The sequence below is a fragment of the Vipera ursinii genome (assembly GCF_947247035.1).
Source record: "Vipera ursinii genome assembly, chromosome: 1".
Lineage (NCBI taxonomy): Eukaryota > Metazoa > Chordata > Lepidosauria > Squamata > Viperidae > Vipera > Vipera ursinii.
In genome coordinates this window covers 348,293,101-348,315,919 of record NC_139512.1, presented here as the reverse complement: position 1 = coordinate 348,315,919, position 22,819 = coordinate 348,293,101, and the positions used below count along the sequence as shown (strand labels likewise).

Here is a 22,819-nt window from a genome sequence, read left to right as displayed (position 1 = left end):
CGCTCACTCTGCTACGCGGCACTCGGGATTCGACCCGCCAAACTGCCGACCATCTGATTGACAAGCTCAGCGTCCTAACCCACTGAGCCACTGCGTCCCTTTCGTTAGGGCTTTTATTCATTGTTTATTTAATTGATGATTTTTATCCCCCCACCTTTATGATTTTCATAAATAACTTGAGGTGGTGAACATATATAATACTATTTCCTCCTATTTTCTCCACAACAACATCCCAGTCAGGTGGGTTGGGTTGAGCGAGAGAGTGGCCCAAAGCCACCCAGCTGGTTTTCATCCTAAAGTGGGACTAGAACTCACAGTCTCTTGGTTTCTAGGCCAGCACCTTAACCACTGCACCAAACTGGCGCTCTTTATTATCGTATTTTAAAATTGAATGTTCCAATTTGGTGTGTTTGTGTGTGTGTGTGCGTGCGCGCGCGTGTGCATGCACATGTGATTGGTTTGAGTGACTTCTTAAAATCTGGCCTTCTGCAAGTGACATTGTCTAAGCCAGTGTTTCTTAATCTTAGCCCCTTTAAGATGTGTGGACTTTAACTCCCAGAAATCTTCAACCAGCATGCTAGCTGGGGAATACTGGGAATTGAAGTCCATACATCTTAGCATCCTGGCTATGGAATTCTGGGAGTTGAAGTCCACACATCTTAAAGGGACTGAGATTGAGAAACATTGGTCTAAGCCAGGCAGCCCACAGGCTGGATGCGTCATGCACAGGCCACACCCACCCTGGCTCCACAAAGATAAAAAATGTTGCGATACATCATGTGACATGATCAAGTTTAACACCCATGGTCTAAGCTGAGAAACTAAGGAGGGTTAAGTTTGGTTAATTCTTGCATGTGATAGCACCAGGGCAATAGCAAGCTAAGACATTGAATTACTTTCTGGAAATGACAACTCAGTTTTGCATTGTTGCTGAGCATACTTGCTAAGAAATGTCCTCAACTCAAAGGAGGTTTTCCTTTTTTAAAACCAGGGTGAAAGCTACACTTGCTTTAATTTAATTCAAAGACCTTAAAATAATTGCTGACAATCAACTGAATGTCAGCAATATCATGTGTCCTAAGAGTGGAAGTAGTTTGATAGTGCATACAGTGACTCAAAATCATGGAGGCATGGTGGGGTGGGGAGATTTAATTTAATTTAATTTATTAATATTTCTATACCGCCCTTCTCCCGAAGGACTCAGGGCGGTGTACAGGGCAAGAATAAAACACAAAGTTACAAAAATTAAAAAGTAATTAAATACATGCCCATAAAAACAATAAATACATTAATAAAACCCCAATAAAATGATAATAAAAAACCCCACCAATCCCCCCTCAGGCCAGGCCAGCTTGTTCGAACAGGTATGTTTTCAGATCGCGGCGAAAGGAGCGAAGATGTCTTTCATTAGATGTATTCAAGTGGAAGTTAAACAGTCCTTTGCAGGAGATGCTTTAATGTGGATGTGTGCACTAAACAGGGTTGGACTCCATGGCCTAATTGATCCTTCTAACTTTAATTCTAGGTCTTTACTTTGGTTAGGTGTATGATGGGTACATGACCCGTGGAGAGGACAATGAGAACTAGTGGCTAAAATGTCAGGCTAACAGTAGCAGACCCTAGATTCAAATGGACTAAGAAATTCTCATTTGTAATTAAACTGTGAGGTGATTAACCCATCTCTGCTTGTTGAACTGTTGTGAAAACAGTGCAAAATAATCCTTATTACAACACCTTTAAGCACCTTTAGGGAGATGGAGAAAAAATGAGTGGCAAAGACAGTTGCTAGTGGTAGAATAAACATGTTTGACGCGTGTATTCTGATTGTTGCTTTTTTTCCTAACAGGACCCCTCTAAAACTGTTGTGTGAAAGTATGAAGAGGCAGATTGTTTCCAGAGCCTTCTATGGATGTAAGTTCTATCTGTGAGGCTGGATCCCAGCTGGGCATCAAACTAACTGCCCACCACACCTGGTGCCATCCAGGCAAAAACATCCATAGAAGGGCTCAAAATGAGGAAGTTGGTGGATAGAGCAGAGGTCGAGAAATGCCTCAAGTGTTGGGGGAGCCTCAAGGGCAGAATTAGCCTTGAATCCTTGTGATTCAGAACTGATATCCCTTAAGTGCCATAGAACCTTATCTATCTGTTCCCAGGCAAAGGTCGGCACTCTGCAGAGATTCCTGTACAATAGGCTGAATATAATAAAGTGGTTGGCTTGAACAATACATGTGAGGATCTGAGTTGCTTGCATCTGACAGGAACTCAAGACCAACCCCATCCTTTTTATTATGTGTGTTGACATCACACACACATGGAAAATAGGCAACGTTTTGTATCTCAGTGCTCTGTCCACCATCTTGCTAATTTTGATCCTTCCCTTCCCTCACATGGAGACCACTGTATTTGGGTACGGCACTTTTATTTATGAAGAAAATGTATATGGCCGCCCGATTCACTCACAGTGACTGTGGGTAGCTTAAGAAGTAAAAGCTCAAATACAAAACCCAATAAGCCTCCACCCTCAAACCAACCACTCTCTCTGTATCATCCTGGGGTCCCCACGTCCATTGGCAGAACCATGTCTTCAGGCCTTCAAAAGAGCGTCATCCATCTTATCTCCACAGGGGTGATGTTCCACAGAAAGGGAGCCACTATGGAGGAGGTCCTTCTTCTTGGTCCCATTAGATGACCCTCCTTAAGAAAGTGGACCTGTAACATACAGTATCTCCTCACTCTGGGAGGTCAAGTAAATCTTACTGGGAAAAGATGGTCCTTCAAATAACACTGCAGCTTCCATCAGCCCAGCCAGCGTTACTGCTGGGTGGCCAGGTTGCAAAAGGTGCAACTCTGAACAGGCCCAAAGGCATGGGATTTTTTTACCTAAATGACTATGTATTTATTGGCCTTCAACTGCATCTGAATGGCACCAGACTGGGCAAAAGCAGAACTGTAGGCCACATAGTGAACAGCCATTTTGTGTGCTTTTTTATAGCAGTTATGCTTAAGAGGGGAGTCTGCCTTTGAGAAGATGACGGATTTGAACTTGATCAACTTTCTGATATTTGAGAGAATTGTTTTGATTAGGATTTCAATAAAAATCTTCCTGGTCTGTAGCCATAGGAAATAATCTTCATATTGGGAATGATCAGGACATTTAAAAAAAAACAGAATATTTCAATAGAATAAAAGTATACAAAATTAAAAGATTAAGGAAAAAAATAGAAAATAAGAACAAGATAGAAAGAAAAGAATCGTGGTTTCTGCCCTTTTTTTATTGAGTAATCGTCATCTTATTCTTTCCCCTTCCTCTTTGATTCTTTTTAATCCCCAAAGTCATGAATCATCAATTCAGTCTTTCCTTCTTTCAACAAAAAGTCTATATAAGACTTCCAGTCTTTTTTTTTAAAAAAAAAAGTCTTTATATTGCTACCTTGACTAAAATGATCAGCTTTGCCTTTACTGTGAGTTCTATCAGTTTTATAATCCAATTTTCTACGCTGGGTATTTCCACATTCTTTTAATTTTGTGTGTGGAATAATCATGCAGCAGTTACCACAATATTAATTTCCCATATATCTTTTCCAGTTCATCAATCATAAAAGCCAATAAAAAAATCCAGTTTCATTGTGCGAGTTTACACCCAAAATTTCTTTGTTTTTTCAGAAATCCACCATGCAGGATAAAATTTTTACCTCTTTTTCACGCTTCCAAGACTGACTTGTTATTTCTTTTATCTATTTTGTGACAATTTAACTGATGTCATATATCAACTGTACATCATTTTATAAAACTTATCTTGTAAAGTTTGACACAGTGTAAATTTATATCAGTTTCCTACATTTTTAACCCTATGCCCTTATTTATATGATAACCAAAATTTGCAGCTTGAGAATAATCAAAATTCTATGCTGTAATCCCAACCCTGGAAATCTCCCTTCCACCAAAATTCTGCTATTTTAAGCCAAGTTCGTTTATTACGTTTTACAAGCTTGCTGACAGCCAGTCCACTAATAAAGTGGAGTGTGCTGTAAAACAGTCGACAAAGTGCTGTTGTCTCAGAGCAATTCCTGGGAAACAAGTTGGACTGTATAAGATATAAATTTGATGACAATGGCTAAGGGCATCTAATATATTTCAGTTAGATCAAGTTGGACATACAAATAGTCCTCAATTTATGACTATTCATGTAGAGACTGTTGAAGTTACAACAGTGCTGAAAAAAAGTGGCTTCCAACCGGTCCTCTACTAAGGAGTTGTGGTGGCGCAGTGGTTAGAATGCAGCTTTGCAGGCTGACTCTGCCCACTGCCGAGAGTTCGATCTGGACCAGCTCAAAATTGACTCAGCCTTCCGTCCGTCTGAGAATAGTAAAATCAGGACCCAGATTGTTGGGGGCAATGTGCTGACTCTGTAAGCCACTTAGAGAGTGCTATAAAAACACAATGAAGCAGTATATAAGTCTAAGTGCTACTGCTATGATTGTCACAGCGTCCCTAACGATGACATGGTCAAAATTTGGATTTTTGGCAACTGGCATGTATTTATGATGGTTGCACTGTCTCAAGATTATGCGATTGCCATTTGTGACTTTTCCAGTTGGCTTCCGAGACATTGGGAGAAGCTGGATTGCCTTAACAAACAACTGGTTCATTAATGATCATGTGACTTGTTTAATGACCACAACCAAAAGGTTGCCCAACTTTCTTAACAACCGCCTCACTTAGCAAAGGAGGTTCTGGCCCTCAGTGTGGTCGTAAGTCGAGAACTGCACATATACAGCCTCCTGTTGGTCAGTAAGTCACAAAAACACCATAATACTCTGTTGGTTTGAACAATAAGTGCCAGACCTGTTAAATGTGTCTGTTACCTTCTCCTTACAGGGCTCGCTTACTGCCGTCACCTGTCCACTGTCCGGACTCACTTGTCTGCCTTGGTGAACCATTCCATCATCCCACCAGATAAACCCACAAGTGCTGCAGAGGGACTGACCAAAGAGGTCTGGAGCAAGTACCAGAAGGATAAGAAGGCAAGGCTGTGTAGATTAAATATAGATAGCCCTTGACTGTGATTATTTGTTTAGAGCAGGGGTCTTCAAACTTGGCCCTTTTATGACTTGTGGACTTCAACTCCCAGAATTCCTCAGCCAGCGTGCCTGGCTGAGGAATTCTGGGAGTTGAAGTCCACAAGTCATAAAAGGGCCAAGTCTGAAGAACTCCCAGTTTAGAGACTCTTCGAAGTTACGAAGGTGCTGAAAAAACGTAACGTTGATGGTAGTTTGTTCTCTGAGCTTGTTGTTCAGTTTCCGAATGTTTCATCATCAGGCTAGTTGCAGTTCGGTGGATGATGTTACCTAGCCTGGTGATGAAACGCTCAGAAAGTGAACAAGAAGCTCAGAGAACAAACTACCACCAACATCTACCACCTGAGCTATAAATATTTTCCATCATTTCTAAATAATTAATGACTCTCCTGCGCTTGCAATCCTTGCAGTATCCCCATGGTTAAATGATTGTGATCTGGATGCTTGGCAACTGGCTTGCATTTATGATAGCTGCTGTTCTCCGTAATGGCTCAAAATAAAAGTTGCATCTTCCCTGGCACTGTATCTCTGAACACGGTACAATGTTTGTGGGGAGAGCAACACAGCAGAGGATCCCAGAGGTCTTTGGAGTTGGGTGATCAGCAATTTTAAATAAATAAAGGATGTGTGTTTTTAGAGACATCGGCTGACCGTTGTGTGTGCTACATTGGATATAGCTTTCTTTGATTCAGCTGGATTTCCTTATATTCTTAAGAGGAATCATTCTCCACATTATATTTCAGGAATAAATCTGTTATGGATTGCAAATTTGTTCTCCTTTTCTTGACCCTAAATCAGAGTTTCCCGACCTTTCTGAGTTGGCTGCCTGGAGTGGGGGGGAGGGGGAGAAGAGGGGATGGTTTTGTGGGAGGGGCAGCTGCGCATGCACACGTGCAAGCACTCATTGCTCGCGCGAATGGGGCTGCGAGCGCCCATGACACTCACACAAATGGGGCCCCGAGCACCTGCAACGCTTGCATGAGTGGGGCTGCGAGCCCCTGCAATGCTCCTGCGAGTAGGGCTGTGCGCGCATGCACACTCATGCGCCCCAGTTGGGTATAGCCTGCGGACCGATGGTATAGCCTGCGACCCACAGGTGTTGGGGACCCCTGCCTTAAATGGAGCAATTCATGCATAAGAGGGGACTCGTCAGCTTCTTGATTAGAGGGACTTACTCCCGCGCATAGAATTAATTTTAAGCACTAGGAGGAGGGGGAAATGGATGATGGTTTGACTGGCTAGCCTGGGTATCAAATAGAAATGTCTCCCAGTATTATGTTATTTACTTATTTATTATATTTTTATCCTATTTTTATTACTTTATAAGTAACAAGAAGGCAAGTATAACTAATGCTCCTTCCTCCTCCTATTTTACCCACAGCAGCAACCCTGTGAGGTGGGTTGGGCTGAGACAGAATGACTGGCCCAAAGTCACCCAGCTGATTTTCATGCCTAAGGTGGGGCTAGAACTCACAGTCACCTGGTGACTGGCCCAAGTCACCTAGGTGGCTTTCATGTCTAAGATGGGGCTAGAACTCACAGTCTCCTGGTGACTGGCCCAAGTCACCTAGGTGGCTTTCATGTCTAAGGTGAGACTAAAACTCACAGTCTCCTGATTTCTAGCTAGGTGCCTTAACCACTAGACCAAAATGGTTGTAGATTTTTGGTTTTGATCAAATCCTGATTTTACAACCCATTCCATCTAAGCAAATAGCTGTCTTTACCATAATGAATTAGTTGTCTTTAGCTATAAGAAAGGAAAGATTTTCCACTTTTGAATTAGTAGGTGTTTGCTAAATGTCCTATAATTTCTCTCTCTCAATTTCACTCTCACTGCCTTTCCTATTAGAATTACAAGGAATTGGAGCTGCTCAGACGGGTCTACTACGGTGGGGTGCAACATGAAATTCGGAAGGAGGTGTGGCCGTTCTTGCTAGGACACTACAAGTTTGGCATGAGCAAGAAGGAAATGGAACTGGTACTTAATTTCTCTTCAGTATTTCCAAGACAGATTCTAGAAGATGAGAATTCAATTTATTGGGAGACTCGGTAATATATACAGAGAGATCCTAGTTTCACTTCCAGCATTTCTGGTTAAAAGGACAAAATAGTGGAGGATGGGAAAGACTTCTCCAATGTCTCTGAAAAACCATTCACAGTTGAAACAAGAAAATACTGAGCTTTGCAAAGCAAAACAAATTGACCTTTTATCATGAGAACTAGAAAAGAGCCTTGGTGGAGCAGTGGGCTAATGCCTCCTTAAGTAACACCAGCTGCCTGCAATTAGTGCAGGTTCGCATCCCACCAGGCTCAAGGTTGACTCAGCCTTCCATCCTTCCGAGGTAGGTAAAATGAGGACCCAGATTGTTGGGGACAATTAAGCTGACTTTGTAATAATGCCGCTTGGGGGTGTGTGTGAAAGCCCTAATAAGCAGGCATATACATAGAATGAAGGCTATTGCTAAGCACATTTGATTTGTGCTTAAATTGTAAGCCGCCCTGAGTCTTCGGAGAAGGGCGGGATATAAATGGGATTTTAAAAAAAACAAAAAAACCACATCCAGCAAGGTCAGATGTGACCTGCAGGGCTTCAGTTTAGGGCAGGGGTCAGCAACCTGAAACAGTGAAAGAGCCACTCGGAACCGGTTCCCTCACAAAAGGAAAAGCTGGGAGCCGCAAAAAATGTGTGTGCATGTGCGTACATGCGCGCATGCGCAGAACAGGGTTTGACTGAAGAGTGGAGCCAAGGCGAGATATGCACCTACCCTGCATATTTGAATTGATTGGTTGAACTTTTTTAGTCCCACTTTTTTTTGGGGGGACTGCACATGGCAGAGGACTGGGAGCCGCAGGAGACGGCTGAAAGAGCCGCATGCGGCTCCGGAGCTGCGGGTTGCAGACCTGTGATTTAGGGTCAAGCAAGCCTGTCACAGATTGTACCTCGTAAGAGAGGACCAGGCTAAGCCCGAGGGAGAGCTCAAATGCGTCGTTAGTCATGAGTCCCTTCATGCCCACAAGAGATCTAAGTCCAGTCCATCATGAATTCCCTATCTACCGCCAAATTGCTTTGACCGTTAGTAGTTCAGGTTCAGTTTAAGCTTACAGTAAATCTTTATACCCGCTTGAACTGCCTTGATCTCCTCATTTCCCTGGAGCTCGACAGTATCATTGCTTATGTTTCTGTGGAGTTGCTAGCCTGAATTAAATTCTTCTCTTCCTTCCTAAGGTGGACGAGGACATTGTACGCCGGTACCAGAAGGTGATGAGCGAGTGGAAAGCCTGCGAGGTGGTGGTGAAGCTTCGGGAGAAAGAATCTCAGACGGCCACTAAGTTTTCCTCCGGGAGCAGCATAGATAGTCACGTGCAAAAGCTGATGCACAGGGACTCCACCATCAGCAATGATGTAAGACTGAGGAAGGGAAACAATGGCCCTTTTATGACTTGTGGACTTCAACTTCCAGAATTCCTGAGCCAGCCATGCTGGCTCAGGGATTCTGGGAGTTGAAGTCCAGAAGTCATAAAAGGGCCATCGTTCTCCACCTGTGATGTAAGATGATGGGCTGGGTCCATCAGTGAGGTCACATCTCACTCTGTCATATGAATATCTGCAAAGCAAAGACCGAGGAACTCTCATTTCCTTCCATATTTTCATATCTTAGGATTACCAAGCAGATACAAGTAGTCCCTGATGTACAACCATTTGTTTAGTGACCGTTCAAGCTTAAAACAGCACTGAAAAAAGTGTCTTACATTTACAGATAGTCCTCGGCATATGACCACAATTGAGCCCAAAATTTCTGTTGCTAAATGAGACATTTGTTAAGTGAGTTTCAACCTACTTTATGGCCTTCTTTAGCCGCCGTTGTTAAGTGAATCTGGCTTCCCATTGACTTTGCTTGCCAAAAGGTTGTGAAAGATTATCACATGACCGCATGATACCGCAACCGTCATAAATATGAGTCAGTTTCCAAGCATCTAAACTTTGATCCCAAGGCCATGGGGATGCTGCAACAGCTGTAACTATGGATAACGGTCATAAGTCACTTTTTTCAGTGCCGTTGTAACTTTGAGCAGCCACTCAATGAACTGTTGTAAGTCGAGAACTACCTGTATAACCATCACAGCAACATCAACATTTGGGGCTTGGCAACCAGCACGTATTTACAATGGTTGTGGTGTTCTGGGGTCATGAGATCACCATTTGCAACCTTCCCAGCCATAGCTTCTGACAAAGTCAGTGAGGGAACTGCAGCAGTTTGCTTAACAAGTGTGGTAAAAAAAAGTCATAAAAACCAGCCACGACTCACTTTAACAACCGTCTTGATTAGCTGTGGAAATTCTGGTGCCAATTGTACCGTGTTTACCCCAAAATAAGACCGGGTCTTAAAACGCAATAGGGTTTATTTTCTGGTTAAGGCTTATATTCTGGGAAATACGGTACTAAATGTAACTGGGGGTTATTTTGGGGGTGGGGCTTATATTACAAGTGTCCTGGAAAATCACGCTAGGGCTTATTTCCTGGTTGGGTCTTATTTTCGGGGAAACATGGTAGTCGTACATCAAGGTCTACCTGTTCTTCTAAAGAGAACATACAAGGGCAATTTTTCCCTTGTTCTTTGGTCTCCTAACAGCCGATATCCAAAAGTAAAAGCTGCAAACAAATGTTATAGCATCATGTTTTTCCTTGAAAAAAAAATATCCAGCTAGCTATTCCATTTTTGATTTAGCTGTATTGATCCGCTTTGTGTTTTTCCAGGTGTCCTTTTATGTTCTGAGTGTGCTCGAGGTTTATTGGATTCCATGGGGAGGATTGTAATTATCTTTCTCTATATTGTAAATCTTAGGATTCTTTCAGCTGTGCTGTTACTTCCTTTTTAGATCCCATAAGTCTCTTTAGATCCCATAAACCCCTTTAACTCCCATAAGCCAGCCCCTTTTTGGGCTATAATTTCATTGGCAGTTGCCACCTGCATTTGCTTTTAGAAGGAGTGAAAAAAAAGAGCCCTGCCCAAAATAAACTTGATTCTATTTCGTTCAGAACTCCAGCTGTATTCTCCTTCAAACTACTTGGTTTTCCCTTCGTTCCCCTCTAACAGCCATGCAACATTTTGTGACTTGGGCATTTCGTGGCCCTTAGACGGTATCCAGCCCTTTAGCTGTCTCTTTCTGGCTCCCATGGATTTTTTTATTTTGAAGGGGACTGCTATTTTTTTTTCAGTTTATTTATTTATTTTATTTATTTATTTTTGGGACTTATGTGCCGCCCTATCTCCCAAGGGACCCAGGGCAGCTTACAACAATAAAAACAACAATACAAAAATTAAAAAACGAATTAAATAACAGCCCCAAAATAAATTAACTACAATTAAAAATTTAAACATATTTAAAAACCCATCATCAATCCAGGTCAGCCTGATGGAAGAGAAAAGTTTTGAGGTCGCGGCGAAAGGACCGGAGGTCCGGGGCCATCCGAAGCTCAAGGGGAAGCTGGTTCCAAAGGGCTGGTGCTCCCACAGAGAAGGGCCTCCCCCTGGGGGTCGCCAGCCAACATTGTCTGGCCGACGGCACCCTGAGGAGGCCCTCTGTGTGAGCACACTGGGCGATGGGAAGTCGTCCCTGGTATCAGACAGTCCTGCAAGTATCCCGGGCCTAAGCCATGTAGGGCTTAGGCCCGGGATACTAAAGGTAAGTACCAGCACCTTAAATCCAGGTGCCTGCATGCATTCCTATGCATCTTTACAACTCTGTTGGTTTGGCCCTCCACAACAGTCCCAGTTTTTCATGTGGCCTCTTGGGACAATTAATTTCCCACCCCTGTCATTGACCATGCTGTCTTTCTGTTAGGCAGTTTGGGGGATGGAGGTTCCCTCTTGTCTCTGGCAAAAAACCAGCAGGAGTCAGGTAAGACTTTTTCCAGCTACAGATCATCCTCAACTTATAACCAGAGACGAGAGGTCTTTAAGCAGAAGCTAAATAGATCATACTTGGAAGTTTAATAGGGTTTCCACCCTGCATGGAAAGTGCATTCATGACTTCAAAGGCTTGCCTCCAGAAGTTGTGGGTGTTTCATCACTGGAGGTTTTTAAGAAGAGATTGGACAACCAGTTAATCTGACATGGTGCAGGGTTTGCTGCTTCAGCACGGGGTTGAAAACCTCCAAGGTCCCTTCCAACTCTGTTACTCTGTTATTCCTTCAATTCTCTGGGTGTGTTTGCACCTTACATTTAACCAAATCAGCTTGTTACAGACCCAAGAGCTGAGTTCACCCAACATGGAAAGATTAGTTTGAAGCTTGGTCATTATTTTGTGGCTCAGACTGACATGCAAATTTGATGCTTTATGGTTCAGGTTATAGCAAGGACCAGAAGGCGAGTTAATTCACTAAGTATGGTCAGCAGTGTTGTGAGAAGACAGAGCCTATTGCTCTTTTCTTACATTAATTAAGAGCCCTGGTGGCACAGTAGTTAGAATGCAGTATTGCAGGTTGACTCTGCTCACTGCCAGCAGTTCGATCCTGATCAGCTCAAGATGCTCTCAGCCTTCCATCCTTCTAAGGTCAGTAAAATGAGGACCCACATTGTTAGGGGCAATATGATGACTCTATAAACCGCTTAAAGGGGGCTGTAAAGCACTGTGGAGCGGTATACAGATAGTCCTCAACTTACAACCACAATTGGGCCCAAACTTTTTGTTGCTAAGTGAACATTTGTTACGTAACATTTGTTACATTTTTGCTCCATTTTGCAACCTTTCTTGCCACAGCTGATAAGTGAAACACTGCACTTATTATTATTATTATCAATTTAATTTCTATAAATTCTTTAAATTGGTAACATGGTTATTAAGTGAATCTGGCTTACCCATTGACTTTGCTTGTCAGAATGTTACAAAAGGTGATCACATCGCGCACGCACACACACACACACACACACACACACACACACACAGAGGAAACAGCAACCGCCATAAATGTGAATCAGTTGCCAAGGATCTGAATTTTGATCAAGTGTCCATGGGGATGCTGCAACGGCCATAAGTGTGAAAAACAGCCATAAGTCACTTTTTCCAGTGCCGTGGTAATTTCAAACAGTCACTAAATGAACTGTCGTAAGCTGAGGTCTGCCTATATAAATCTAAATGCCATTGCTGTTAATCTTCCTTGTCTTCTTTTTCCCTGACTGACCTATTGCTCTTCGCAGGTGTTCGTTTCTGTGGATGAAATGGACTCCGTAGAGAGAGAGCTGAAGGCCCACGAAGAACAGTCTTTGACCAGGGCTTGCCTAGATGCACCAACAGTTGTGGTGGCCGTTGACCAACAACAGTCGGTAGAATTTGACTCTCCTGACTCTGGGCTCCCTTCTTCTCGGAATTACTCAGTCACTTCAGGCATCCTCTCCAGCATTGATGATGGGCAGAGCATCTGCTTTGAGGATGGGACCGAAGAGGTTACTGGCCCGGAGCTGCAGAGACCGGATTTGGATCACATTTCACCAATCAAGGGCTTGGCTCCTTCGGGTTGTGCAATGGAGGAACAGCTGTGTTCCCAAACAGACTCTAAAACAGCTGCAGAAGAGAGCATCTCTGTGTGCTCTGCTTCTTATACGGTAGGTAAGGGCCAAGGGCAGACATAGGCATGCGCAGGCAGTCCTCACTTAATGACATTCGTTTGGACTGGAATTTCACATCCTCTGTCCAAAGGATGGGCAGAGGGCATGGCATCCATGAAATTTCCTTCCCAGTGAGGAATCCAAGTTCCTTCCCCAACTTTTATTCACTCAGAGATGCCACCTAGTTTTAATTGTGCTTTTGTTATTTATTTATTGAAAAAGCTGAGTGGCTTGGTGGGCTAGTGGCGAAGACGCTTGCCTCCCAATCAGAAGGATGGGTTCAAAGCTAGGTAGCGGCAGATGTTTCTCTTGGGGTGCAAAGAAAAAAATATCTGCTGCAAACTCTGCATAGGCATCAGGCAGGGTATCTGGCCTGTAAACACTCAGCTTCACCTAGTTGCCCCAACTCTATCCCAAATTAAGGGATTACAGGATCATCAAAAGGGAGTTTTTTATTTATTTAAAAGGCTGGCATGACCGTTTACCTTAAAAATATGCAACTCTGGGTGGCTCACAACAATCATGTAAAACCGAACATTAAAATCAATAAAAGCCAAACACAGGAAAACAAAATTTGGCACCACAACCGGTCTCCATTAATGCAACCAACACCACTATTCTTCAACTTCCCATTTTTATCCATTTCATGGAATTGCTGCCCTTTTTTCTCATTTAAACTGTGACATAATTCTTTTGCTGTCTGGTGTCTTAGAAATCTTTTAAATAAAATAACAGACCACGTTAAAAGAAGAAGGATGGGGATCATGAGGCTGGTGTTATTTCAAATATAGATGTTGCTCGTGTCTGGGAAAAAAGCGAGAACATGGTTTATTCAGATCTCTTTTAAAAAAATGTATACATCCAAGATCAAAATCAGTTTGCCACGGTTTTAAAATGCTGAATTTAGACTGCTTTATTTTGAAAACCTTTGTGATACAAAACAGATTGTCTATGTAGTGTTCCTGCTAAATATTTCATCCTATTCATTTTTTTCCTGCAAAAAACTCAAGATGATCAACGTGGTATTAATCCACTCATTTTTATCTTTACTGTAACTTAGCATATTGATTAAGCTGAAATGGCAACAAAAAAAAAATCATAGGAATAAGCACAGGGTGGCAACTCTGCTTTTTCAAATTGACCTGCAGAAATTGCTTTAAAATGAATGACCATCTAAAACCATGTCATTCTGCAAAGATCAGACACAACAGACAATACTGTCCTTTGTTTAGCAACAGGTTTATAACAAGTCTTTGTATTTTCCAGATAGAAATGCTGGACACTGTTGCCTTAAACTTACATAGAATTGACAAAGATGTTCAGAGGTGTGATAGAAATTATTGGTATTTCACTGCTGAGAATCTGGAGAAGCTTCGAAATATTATGTGCAGGTAAGTTAAACCTAAGAGAGAGGTGCAAAGACAGCAACATCTGGAAATCTTAGGGCAATGTTTGAAGAATTGAGCCTTGTCATGTGGAATCAGTGCAATACGGCAGCAGGAAATCTTGAGATTACCCAGTAGAACATCTGGGGTGGCTTTGATCCCCTAGAATTTGTTGACTTATGTTTTTCAAGGCTGGTCTGGGCAAATCCAGTTATCTGGGTTAGAATCCAGGGAACGTTCTCTAGGGTGATATTATTGTTCATTGCAGGCCTTGAACATCACATTTTAAAATAAATTATGTAGATCTTAATGGTACCGTACCAAGCAATTTTTAATCTCATTAATTTTAGTGCCTGATTTGGGGAAATAGGGTTGGGGCTTTTCCTATTTTAATTAATGATTGCATTTGCTGCTTGTACTGTGTTTAATTTTGTGAATTCCGTAAAGTCCATTAGGCTTCACGCTGTGGAGCAATCCCATAAAGAAAGTGTCTTCCTAATTCATTTTGGAGCAAATAACATTCTGAGGTCTTTTAATGGCCCAGAAAAGGAGGACCAGCCATATTTTTGTGAGCCACAATGCATTGAAGAAACACTTGTTCTCTTTTTGCTGTTGCAGCTATGTTTGGGAACACTTAGAAGTAGGCTACGTTCAAGGAATGTGTGATCTCCTAGCTCCTCTCATGGTTATACTTGACAAAGGTAAGAAACCCTGTGGTTGCTTTTTCTGGCTTGTGTAGCCTGCAGTGATGGCGAACCTTTTAGAGACCGAGTGCCCAAACCACAACCCAAAACCCACTTATTTATCGCAAAGTGCCAGGGCCGCATCAGCATTGTGGTGCCCTCGGGGGGGGGGGGCAGGGAGGCGCCTCTGAGTGCTTCCTCTGACATGCAAAACCTGGGGGGGCACAAAAATGGGCCACTGTGCTACAAGGGGCAAAAACGGCTGCCGCAGCACTGCAGAATGCAAATACAAGACGTTGCACCGTGGAAGAACAGGGCAGGGCTAGTGAGTATCACGCAGGCACTAAACCCACCCCCTTTGCAGCGTGTGTGTGCTCGCAGCCCTGTGCGCGCATGCATGCGTGTAAAACGCTTCCCCCTCCCTTTTCTTCCAGTCCACCAATCGACAGTGGTTGGTGACCTCTGCTTTTACCACCTCTGTTCGAGCTTGCTATTCGGCCGCTTTGCCTCCTTTGTGCTGGGCGGGGCTCCTGCTCCAGGTAGTGGTGGCAGCCTGATGGACCTGCTACTGGTAGCGGTGGTGCGCGTGCCAACAGAGAGGGCTCTGAGTGCCACCTCTGGCACGCGTGCCATAGGTTCGCCACCACTGCCTTAGTGCCTATATATACACCCTTCATGTTTTTATGTCTGTCCATAATATCATATATACAGACAAACTTCTTGTTTCTCAATACATTGACACATCCAGAAATCACGGGAGGTGTATCCCTGGGCTCAGAAGAACTGTACATTTACAAAAACCAGAGGCAGAAAATGTGGGTCAGCCTCCCCACTTCTAAAAGGAGCCCCAGAAGGACTGAGCATGCTCAGTGGGTACATGATATCGATTACGAGGGAGAAAGATGGGTGATGAACATAAAATCATAGAGCTAGAAGGGACGTCAGAGGTCTTCTAGCCCAACCCTCTCTCAAGGCAAGAGACCTTATACCATTCCGGACAAATGGTTGTCCAGTCTGTTTTTGAAAACTTCCAGTGATGGAGTTCTCACAACTCGGGGAGGCAAGCTATTCCATTGATTTAATTTTTCTTAAATAATTTAAAATGGGTTGTAAACAGGCTGCCTTAATATTACAATTTGTCTGTAGGTTGTCACACCTCCCTGCCTACTCTAATACAGTTATTGTTAGTTGCGAAGTCGTGTCCGACCCATCCGACCCCATGGACAACGTTTCTCCAGGCCTTCCTTCTGGAGTCCATTTAGGCTCACACCTACTGCTTCAGTGACTCCATCCAGCCACTTCATTCTCTGTCGTCCCCTTCTTCTCTTGCCCTCAATCTTTCCCAGCATTAGGCTCTTCTCCAGTGAGTCCTTCCTTCTCATTAGGTGGCCAAAGTATTTGAGTTTCAACTTCAGGATCTGGCCTTCTAAAGAGCAGTCAGGTTGATCTCCTCTAGGACTGACCGGTTTGATCGCCTTGCAGTCCAAGGGACTTGCAGGAGTCTTCTCCAGCACCAGAGTTCAAAGGCCTAAAAAGCAGAGACATCACCCTAATACAGTACTAAATAGATAGTCTGAAATCTATCACTAGAGATTTTCCTTGGGGTTCAACTTCCCTCAGGCAGACCCTTCCCGGATCGCTCTCTCTTAAATCCCCCACTACCTCTGCAAGTTCATCTGAGAAGAAAGTAGCTTGCATTGCCGTGCTTTGATTGATTGACTGAGCGTTCTAACATCCATTCATCTGATCAAAGAGAACATTTGTAGCTCAGGGTTGAACTCTGATGCTCTTGCGGCCGTTTCATTACCAAACTAGGTAACATAATCAGTGCTAGTTGAGCAATGAAATGGCTGATCAACCAACCTGAAGCCTTCCGAATCCATTGGCGTTGGCTCCCAGAGATCTTCAAATGATTGCATTTAATTTGAGTCTGAGCGAAAAGGAAGCTGTGAAACATGGGATGGTCATGCTATTATTGCTTTCCAATTTCAATACAGGTAGTCCTCCACTTACGACTGCAATTGAGCCCAAAATTTCTGTTGCTAAGTGAGACATTTGTTATTTGGGTTTCCCCCCATTTTACCACCTTCCTTGCTGCAGTTGTTAAGTGAATCATTGCAGCCGTTAACTTAGGAACATGGTTGTTAAGTGAACCTGCCTTCCCCATTGACTTTGCTTGTCGGAAGGTCACACATGACCTCAGAACACTGCAACAGTCATAAATGTGAGTCAGTTGCCAACGATCTAAATTTTGATCATGTGACTGTTGGGAGGCTGCAATGGTCGTAAGTGTAAAAACGGTCATCAGCCACTTTTTTCAGTGCTGTTGTAACTTTGAACAGTCACGAAACAAACTGTTGTAAGTCGAGGACTACCCGTAATAATATTTACTGTCCTGGTTCCTTCCATTGTGATTGGGAGTATGGTCCTCAGCATGCTACTTCAAGGCTGGAATAGTTGCTTTCTTGTGTTGTCAAGGTTGTGGGCGCTGCTTGCGGGTTAAAAGGCAGATAATAAATATTGGTTTGAGGGCAAATGTTCGTTCTCTGAGCTTGTGGGTTGGTTTCCGAACATTTCATTATCTGGCAAGGTAACATCTTCAGCCACGTTTAGGGGAAACCCTTATCGTACACCCGAGCTACAGATATTTGCCATTATTGCAAATATTGGGTTTTTAATGCAATTATAAGAGAGACGTGGTGGCTCAGTGGGTTAGGATGCTGAGCCTGTCGATCAGAAGGTCGGCAGTTTGGCGGGTCGAATCCCGAGTGCCGTGTAACAGAGTGAGTGCCTGTTACTCATCCCAGCTTCTGCCAACCTAGCAGTTCGAAAGCACATAAAAACGTAAGTAGAAAAATAGGGACCACTACGGTGGGAAGGTAACAGTGTTCTGTGCACCTTTGGTGTCCAGTCATGCCGGCCACATGACCACGGAGACGTCCTCGGACAAGCGCTGGCTCTTCGGCTTTGAAACGGAGATGAGCACCGGCCCCTAGAGTCGGAAATGACTAGCACGCATGTGCGGGGGAACCTTTACCTTTACCTTTAATGCAATTATTGATAATTCATGGACCTAACGCCTACCTTTGCCTGGTTTTAGATGAGCTGGCTTACAGTTGCTTTACTCATCTCATGAAGCGAATGAGCCAAAATTTCCCCAACGGAGGCGCCATGGACACTCACTTTGCAAACATGAGGTCTCTTATCCAGGTGGGTTTTATACCGGTATGTGTATTTGAAACTTTTTTTTTAACTCTTCTTGTCACCTTTCTGAAGCTCGGAATTTTAGCAAAGCTAAAAGCAATATAAAACTAAGAATAAAACCAAATACATCGCAGGATACTTTGATTATCAGGCATATAGAAGTTATTGTAACTGTAATAAAATGTGTAATCTCAATAATATCTCCCCCACCCAAAAAAAGGACCAGGTCAACAATGAACCAACTGTTCTTCACAATTTACGCCCATTAAAAGGCTTTGGTAAATCACACCTGGATTCTGAGCCACACCTGGCTTGCTTCTTTCTGCTCTAATGGGAAGCAGAATGGACCAGATGTTGCATTTATCTGCTAGAACAGGGCTGTCCAAACTTGGCAACTGGAAATTGAAGTCCACAAGTCTTAAAATTGCCAAGTTTGGAGATCCCTGTTCTAGTACACGTGGTGGGAAGGAATGAAAGGAGATTCCCCACAAAATTCCTATCGGTCAGGAGTTTATAATTAACTAACCAGAAAACCTTAGAATGGAAAAGGATTTTCTGTTGGTGGTGCTGTGGCTGTGGGTTGATAGTGTTGATGGGAGAGATCTGGTTTATGGGACAGTGGTTTGAGTTCTCCAGATAATGTGTTGCTGGCACAAAACAAGTCACAGCTTGCAAGGCCCCACTAGGAGGGTCCACCCCAAGACAAGCTAATGGGAAAAGGAGCCCAGGAGTTTATTTATTTATGTATTAAATTGATCTGGCTGCTCATCTCAAAATGCAGATAGTCCTCGACTTAGAGCGCTTCATTTAGTGACCGTTCAAAGTTACATTGGCCCTGAAAAAGTGACCGATAACCATTTTTCACATGACTGTTGCAGCATCCCCTGTGATTACATCATCAAAATTCAGAAGCTTGGCAACTGGCTCACATTTATGATGGATTGCGGTGTCATATGATCCCCTTTTGCAACCTTCTGACAAGCAAAGTCATTGGGAAGCCAGATTCACTTAACAGTCGTGTTACCAACTTAACAACCTCAGTGATTCATTTAACAGCTGTGGCAAGAAAAGTCGTATAATGGGACAGAAATCAATTAACCTGTTTCACTTAGCAACAGAAATTTTGGGCTCAATCGTGATCGTACGTCGAGGACTACCTGTACTTAAATCTCAGCAGCTAACAATAGTTAAGAATAGAGGTGGCATACCTCATGCTCTTTTCTCTTCTCCTCAACAACAGCCCTGCGAGGAAGGTTGGTCTGAGAGAGAGGGAGGGACTGGTCCATAATCACCCTGCCAGACTTTATGCCCAGAGGAAGACCACAATCCACATTCACCCAGTGTCCAGCCTAACACCTTGACCACTGCGTCTTTAATAATTAACACCTTTAACAATTAGCACATTTAATTTAGGCCAGGGGTAGGCAACCTTGGCTCTTTTATGACTCTTGTACTTCAACTCCCAGAATTCCTGAGCCAGCCATGCTGAGGAGAATGGGAGAGGTTTCCATTTTGAGTCATGCTGGCTCAGGAATTCTGGGAGTTGAAGTCCACGAGTCATAAAAGAGCCAAGGTTGCCTAGCCCTGATTTAGACCAACTAAAGGCAGACAAGAACTGTTAATCTTCAGCTCATGATCACAATTGGGACCAGAGTTTCTATTGCAAAACAAAGCAACTGTTAAGTGAGTCACACCCGATTTTTACGGCTTTTTTTGCCATGGTTGTTAAGTGAATCACTGCAGTTGTTAAATGAATCACACGGCGATTCATGGTTAAGTGAATCCAGCTTCCATCATTGACTTGTGTTTATAGGAAGCAGGCTGGGAAGGTTGCAAATGGAGATCACACGACTCCGGAATGGTGCAACCAATCATAATCATAATCATAATAGTAAAGTTGGAAGGGACCTTGGAGGTCATCTAGTCCAACCCCCTGCTCAGGCAGGAAACCCTATACCATTTCAGAAAAATGGCTGTCCAGTCTCTTCTTAAAAACTTCCAGTGTTGGAGCATTCACAGCTTCTGGTGGCAGATTCTTCCACTGGTTAATTGTTCTAACTGTCAGGAGTTTCTCCTTAGTTCTAAGTTGCTTCTCTCCTTGACTAGTTTCCATCCGTTGCTTCTTGTCCTGCCTTCAGGTGCTTTGGAGAATAGCTTGACTCCCTCTTCTTTGTGGCAGCCCCTGAGATATTGGAACACTGCTATCATGTCACCCCTCATCCTTCTCTTCATTAAACTAGACATACCCAATTCCAGCAGCCGTTCCTTATAGGTTTTAGCCTCCAGTCCCCTAATCATCTTTGTTGCTCTTCTCTGTACTCTTACTAGAGTCTCAACATCTTTTTTACATCGTGGTGACCAAAACTGGATGCAGTATTCCAGGTGTGGGCTTAACAGTCCTTTTTTTGTAAAAGAAAAAGGTGCCGGAACTCACACATGTCATACAACCCACCTTGCCTACCCTACAAGGTTCCATCCAAAAAAGGTGCCGGAACTCCGTTCTGAGTGTTCTATGAGAAAAAAAAGCCCTGGGTCTTACCAAGGCACTGCAAAGTGGTATTAATACTTCAGGTGATCTTGATTCTATCCCTTTGTTAATGCATCCTAGCACTGTGTTGTTATTTTTGGCAGCTGCAGGCTGGCTCGTATTTAAGGGATTGTCCACTAGGACTGTAAGATCCCTCTCACAGTTACTACTACTGAGCAAGGTACCCCCTATACTATACCTGTACATTTGGTTTTTCTTGCCTAAATGTAGAACCTTACTTTTTTCCCCATTTTATTTCATTTTGTTAGATAGCGCCCAGTGTTCAATCATAAATACAGCCAGTTGCCAAAGGCCTGAATTTTGGTCACGTGAGCTTGGGGATGCTGTGGCTGTTATAAATGTGAAAGCTAGGCCTAGGTAGCTTTTTTTTCAGTGCCGCTTTAACTTTCAACAGTCACTAAACGAACGGTTATAAGTCGAGGACTGCCGGTACTAGTTTTCTGATTACCATTGAAGCATTTCCATCTCTTCCTCCTTAATCAGAATTCTTGCAGAAGGGGGGGAAAAAGAAGAAGAAGAAGGGGCAATATGGGAGAAGAAAGATGACTGAAGGAACGATAGCCTCTGGATTCTTCACAATATTATATTTGATGTGATTGCACCCCAAATAATGTGTTTATATGTAACTCACTGTCCATACATCTTTTATTTTTTTTCTGTCTGTGTGTGTGTGTGTGTTCTTTTACACAAAAAAGATTTTAGATTCTGAGCTCTTTGAATTGATGCACCAGAACGGAGATTATACGCATTTCTACTTCTGCTACCGGTGGTTCCTGTTAGATTTTAAAAGAGGTAAGGATTTTTTTGTTGTCCAGGGTGTTGGCTAGAAATTTCCCCCAGGCTAGCTGGTGAATTCTGGGAGCTGAAGCCCCCAAATCTTAAAAGTTGCCAAGTTTGGAGATTCCCTGCTCTGTCGGGAGAAATAATAATAATAATAATAATAATAATAATAATAATAATAATAATAATAATAATAATAATAATAATAATAATAATTAATAATAATAATAATAATAATAATAATAATGTTGAAAGGGATCTCGGAGGTCATCTAGTCCAACCCCCTGCTCAGGCAGGAAACCCTATACCATATTTGTCCATATTGACTGTGATGCGCCGAAGTAATTCCATGCTCTTTGTAATGTCTGTTCCATTCAGAATTGTTGTACGAGGATGTCTTTACCGTGTGGGAAGTGATCTGGGCAGCAAAACACATCTCTTCCGAACACTTTGTCCTTTTCATTGCCTTAGCACTGGTGGAGTCTTATCGAGAGATTATCCGTGACAACAACATGGACTTCACTGATATCATCAAGTTTTTTAATGGTAAGGAATTAAGAACTGAACAAGATTGTGTTCATTTTTTTTATTTGCGAGGAGGCAATCTCCCCATTCACGAGTAGTCCTCAACTTACAACCGTTCATCTAGTCACCATTCAAACGGCATTGCAAAAAATCGACTTATGACCGGTTTTCACCCTGATGTCCATGGCATCATTCCCACAGTCAAATGATCAAAATTTGAGTGCTTCGCAACTGGCATGTATTTATGACAGTTGCAGTGTCCCAGGATCATGTCATCACCATTTCTTCCAACACAGGGGTCCCCAAACTGTGGACCACGGCCCTAGTGGGCTGTGATCTGCTGGCAGGCTGGCCAGTGAGTGCATGTGTGCATGCATCATGCACATCCCCTCATGTGTGCTAGCACTGTGGCCACAGGATGCAAAAACAGGATGCCGTGCCACGGGGTGCAAAAATGGGCCACTGCCATGCTGCAAGGCACAAAAATGGACGCCACCATGCCACGGGGTGCAGAAGCAAGGTACTGCACCACACAATAACAGGGCTGGGCTAGTGAATATTACATGGGCGCTAGCCCCGCCCCATTTGTGGCGCACATGTGTTTGCGGCCCTGCTTCCCTCTTGCTTTTCCTCTGGTCCTCCAACCGACAAAGGTTGGTGACCTCTGTTCCAACAAGCAAAGTCAGCGGGAGAAGCCAGATTTGCTTAACGACTGCATGATCCACTTACTAACTGGCATTTATGCTGAAATGTAGGAGATAGAAGGAACAATGACAGATAGCAATAGCAATAGCAATAGCACTTGGATTTATATACCATTTCCCAGTGCTTTACAGCCCTCTCTAAGCAGTTTAAGAGTCAGCATATTGTCCCCAACAGTCTGGGTCCTCATTTTAGCGACCTCAGAAAGTTGGAAGGCTGAGTCAACCTTGAGCCGGTGAGAATCAAACCGCCAATGCTGGCAGCCGGCAGTCAGCAGTCAACAGAAGTAGCCTGTAGTACTGCACTC

General features: G+C 43.3%; 1 protein-coding gene across 6 annotated transcripts in view; it reads left to right on the top strand.

Moving 5' to 3' along the window:
- SGSM2 (small G protein signaling modulator 2) overlaps positions 1 to 22,819 on the top strand; it is a 136,401-nt gene that overhangs the window by 111,192 nt on the left and 2,390 nt on the right. For 5 of the 6 annotated variants that reach the window (XM_083379680.1, XM_083379677.1, XM_083379679.1 and 2 more), the window contains 10 exons: positions 1,847 to 1,911; positions 4,879 to 5,024; positions 6,928 to 7,056; positions 8,305 to 8,481; positions 12,278 to 12,682; positions 13,952 to 14,076; positions 14,689 to 14,771; positions 17,854 to 17,963; positions 21,201 to 21,297; positions 21,664 to 21,831. In XM_083379680.1, coding sequence (XP_083235806.1) covers positions 1,847 to 1,911; positions 4,879 to 5,024; positions 6,928 to 7,056; positions 8,305 to 8,481; positions 12,278 to 12,682; positions 13,952 to 14,076; positions 14,689 to 14,771; positions 17,854 to 17,963; positions 21,201 to 21,297; positions 21,664 to 21,831 — 1,505 coding nt within the window. The remainder of the gene's footprint in view (positions 1 to 1,846; positions 1,912 to 4,878; positions 5,025 to 6,927; positions 7,057 to 8,304; positions 8,482 to 12,277; positions 12,683 to 13,951; positions 14,077 to 14,688; positions 14,772 to 17,853; positions 17,964 to 21,200; positions 21,298 to 21,663; positions 21,832 to 22,819) is intronic. The other variant, XM_083379678.1, reaches the window with a different exon arrangement.